Source organism: Peromyscus maniculatus, chromosome X (genome assembly GCF_049852395.1).
Source record: "Peromyscus maniculatus bairdii isolate BWxNUB_F1_BW_parent chromosome X, HU_Pman_BW_mat_3.1, whole genome shotgun sequence".
Classification (NCBI taxonomy): Eukaryota; Metazoa; Chordata; class Mammalia; order Rodentia; family Cricetidae; genus Peromyscus; species Peromyscus maniculatus.
In genome coordinates, this window is record NC_134875.1 from 36,849,481 (window position 1) to 36,853,201 (window position 3,721).

The 3,721-nt window shown below is 45.9% G+C and overlaps 1 protein-coding gene across 1 annotated transcript; it reads left to right on the top strand.

The window, feature by feature from the left end:
• The first annotated feature begins 576 nt into the window (after positions 1-576).
• LOC121826200 (rhox homeobox family member 2-like) lies at positions 577-3,520 on the top strand. The gene is made up of 4 exons (XM_042270012.2): positions 577-764; positions 940-1,381; positions 2,023-2,068; positions 3,273-3,520. The coding sequence occupies exons 1-4, from the start codon at positions 683-685 to the stop codon at positions 3,366-3,368; spliced, it is 666 nt and encodes a 221-aa protein (XP_042125946.1). The 5' UTR covers positions 577-682; the 3' UTR covers positions 3,369-3,520.
• Positions 3,521-3,721: the final 201 nt, after the last annotated feature.

Consider the following 3,721-nt stretch of genomic DNA (forward strand, 5'->3'; position numbering starts at 1 on the left):
GGTTTGGAGCCAGTAACCAGGGTTGATCTTTGATGGCCTCAGGTATCTGAATCACCCTAGACCCTTGTTCAAGCACAGCTAGGTAGAGTAATGTCTCCATGAGAATGAGCTTGTGAATGCCAGTGGAATTCAGCCCTTTTGGGAGCACAGTCTCTCAGGAGGATCTCTGCCCTGGCCTACCCAGATATTTGCCATCACACAGAGCTCTTCAAGACAGTACATCCAAGATTGGAGCATTTTGTTTGATGGACATTTGCATAATTTAATAAAATGTCTTAGTTGGTCTCAAGGGCCTGCTGAGTTTGAGATAGTCTTTGTGTTATTCACTGTGACTAAAATTAAACAGTCCATCCTTACCCAAAACTAGAGGTGTCAGCTAAGGAGCAACCCAGAGCCACAGGTTCCTCACCCCCACCCCAAACACACTCACTGCCTTTTTTTTTTAAAGAACTCCATGCCCTTTGCAGCCCTAAAGTGCTTCTGGCTAAACACCTCAGAGGACAAGCCCACAGCCACTGAGTCTGTGCAGTCCAGCAGGTGTGATTGGACACATTGTAATTACGTTGAGTGTCCAGAAGACAAGCCTTCCAGGTCAAGAGCCAGAGCTGTATCTCTGGTTCCAGACAGTGAGGACGTGGCTTGTGGATCTTCGGAACTAGGGACTAATTGAAAGATTCCTGGCATGGAGACTCGCAAGGGCTGCTGCCACAGATTCAGGAGGATGCTGTGTCTAGGAGCTAATGAGGACCAGGAACAACAGTGTGGTCAGTAAAATTGTTCTCACTGGACTTGGGCGAAATCCGGGAAGCAAATTTGGTGGAAAGGCCAATGGCCAGGAACTTCGATTACCCCAAATCTGCCAGTAGCCTTTCTCTAGGCTTTCCAATGATCCACGGGCCACGATGCCCAAATCTTTATCTTTGTGTTTTTCTCTCGCAGATGAGAATGCAGTAGTCCTGGAGGCTGGAGAGGAAGGAGGTATGAGATGGCTTGTACAGAGCGAGCTTGCTCAGGTTGAGCTTGATCAGGGCGTACTTGCTCTGAGCGAAATTCCCCCAAGCAAGCCTGCTCAAGAAGAGCTTGCTCAGTCCGATCTTGCTCAAGAATCCACAGGAATGGTCGAGGGAGAAAACAAAGAAGAAGAAATGGAAGGAGCACATGCTGGCAATGGTAGTTCTGGCCCCATGGACAAGGGGATCCAGGCAGAAGGTGGCCATGGCAGCAGTGTTCAACAGCAGCCTCAGCAAGAGGCGGCAATGCCTGAGGGCTCCAAGATTCTCCAGGCTGGGGAATTCCAGAGCCACACCAGATTCACCCAGTCTCAGCTGCAGGACCTGGAGCGTCTTTTCGAAGAGACTCGCTTCCCCAGCTTTCAAGTAAGGTAAGCAGAATGCCCTGCTACGCGCCTGGTTTTCAGGCAGTGCACCCAGGCTGTCCTTTGGTGCTCCCTGAACCCCTGATTTCCTCAAGAAACAAAGCCACCATGTCTGGACCATCCAGCAGAAATTGGCTTCTAGAGTAAGGGGATGTGCCCTAGTCCAACTGAAAAGACTGTGTTCTGTTGCCTGTTTAAGTGGCAAGTTAGTGGGATATTTAGACAATGCTTGTTCTAAATAAGTCCCTGTACATATCAGTTAGAAGCCTGAGGTATAGCTGTGAAAATGCGGGAGGGATTCCACCTCAGATTGAAATCTGGCTAACACTTTTCTTTGTGGAGGTTCACTTAATGAAGCTTTACATGTTAAGTACATGGAAGACATACCTGTGTTTGGGGGAATACCCTTAATTTTGGTCCCTGAAAGAAACCTGTTAGTAAAGTAAGTTGCAAAGTAGATGTGAGGAAAAGTGTATGTGTGTGTTTCTGTGTGTGTGTGTGTGTGTGTGTGTGTGTATGTGTGTGTGTGTATGTGTACGAATGCACACAGATAAATGTGGACACAACCATTTAAAAGCAAACAGGACATGTTCTTATACAGTTTATTTCCACCACAAGGCTCAAATGTTGGAATCTTTTCACTTTAGGAAGGAACTTGCAATATCTATGGGTGTGCCGGAAGCAGATGTGCAGGTCAGTATTCTTAAAAAAATAGTGTTTTGGAAGGACTCCACGTCTTGTGACGTTGTCTAGAGGATAATTATAGCAGAAGAGTGGGACCCTGAAGTTGTATCCCAAGGACGCCAGACAAGTCCACACCCAGGCTAGGCTCAAGATGACGAAAGACCTCCATTTTCTCAGGCAGGAAATGCAAACCTGGACACCTGAAACCTAAGATGCCAAGGTGCTTTGTCTAACCCTCAGTGAACATAGTGTGTTCTCCATGACCTTCTGAAGGCTGTGCAACTCGCAAGCCTCACTTAAGTGAAGAGACCATGTTATTGCCCACCTTCAACTCCTTCACTCTGCGTGTCTCAGAAAACCTTTTCTCAGACTTCTTTTGTTCTAGTCTGTAAATGTCACATGCCTGGCTTAGTTCTCAATCAATACTGGGACCAGGAAGCTCAAACGTCCCATAGACCTTTTACCTGTCTTTTGTTGGTTACCTATGTGAACTGTGCTCACCATTACAATCAGCCCTGACTTTTCCAGACCACATGCCCACAAGGTAAAAGGACTATAGATAGTATGCTTGGAGGCTAGGGAGGAAGCATATAGGAGGAAGAAGTGTCCTTTGTCTCATAAAATGTGCATTCTGTATACTCATAAAAGGCTATCACCATGGATCCTTTCACAGACAGCTTTGGGCCTTGAGATAGTTCTCCTGGGTTCCAAGAGAACTCTTTTTGATACTTTTCAACATGTAGCTATGACCAGGAACCACCAACGAACTACATCTGGATCATTTACTGAAAGAAAGCATTAAAAATATCAATTGATGGAGAGAAGAGGCAATATCTGGGTCTGTCCCATAGCTAAATACCTGGGTGTGGTGGTACATGTCCTCAGGGGCTTAATGGGGGTCTTTTGACTGTTTCAATGAGAATGAAATCTGTTGCTTTCAGCATTCTGAACAATCAGTACACACTTGAAATACATCTTCAATCTTTCTTAGGGTTAGATCAATAAACAGTTTCTGGGCAATCAGAATTATGTTATTTTGCTCGGGGAATGGATCAGGCCTGGAGCACATAACTAGCACACATTGGCCCAGGGATGGGTTCCATATATGTTCTAAAATGTTAGTAAAATTGAGCCAGTATACATGGTTACAGGATGTGTTCTTCAGTGGTGGTACAGTTCAGTGTACTAAAGCAACCCTTTCTTCTGCTTGAAGGATTGGTTTAGGACCAGGAGAACCATTTTCAGGAGAAGCAATAGAATGGTAGTGCTGATTGATGCACAACCTGGTCCTCAGAACAACGATCCCTGAAGATTTTGGAGCAGCACATGAGTGCCACCTCTATTGTGAACCAGATGACCTGGAACCTGCCCCTGCCCCCAGTGTCTCGGCCACCCATGCTGGCCATGACATCCTTTCCTTCCCTGCAATTATCTCAGCAATAAAGATGTGTATTCAATGTATGTTGGTTCCATTGTTTTCAGGGTACTAAAATATGGGTATAAGTATTTGAACCATAGTAGTCTATTCCAGAAATAGAATTGATGGTGGGAGGAGACACTGGCAAGCTGTGGTCACTGTGCCTTGCTGAGTGAGGAAGATTTCCAGGTGTTATTCTGCTTCATGCTGACCCCACTTTGTTCTGCCCCCTCATCATGGCCTTG

Bases quoted from the DNA above. Each gene is read 5' to 3' on its own strand.
- LOC121826200 (XM_042270012.2), top strand. From the start codon at position 683: ATGGAGACTCGCAAGGGCTGCTGCCACAGATTCAGGAGGATGCTGTGT. The intron at 765-939 runs GTCAGTAAAATT...TTTCTCTCGCAG, and splicing joins GGACCAGGAACAACAGTGTG to ATGAGAATGCAGTAGTCCTG. The intron at 1,382-2,022 runs GTAAGCAGAATG...TTTTCACTTTAG, and splicing joins TTCCCCAGCTTTCAAGTAAG to GAAGGAACTTGCAATATCTA.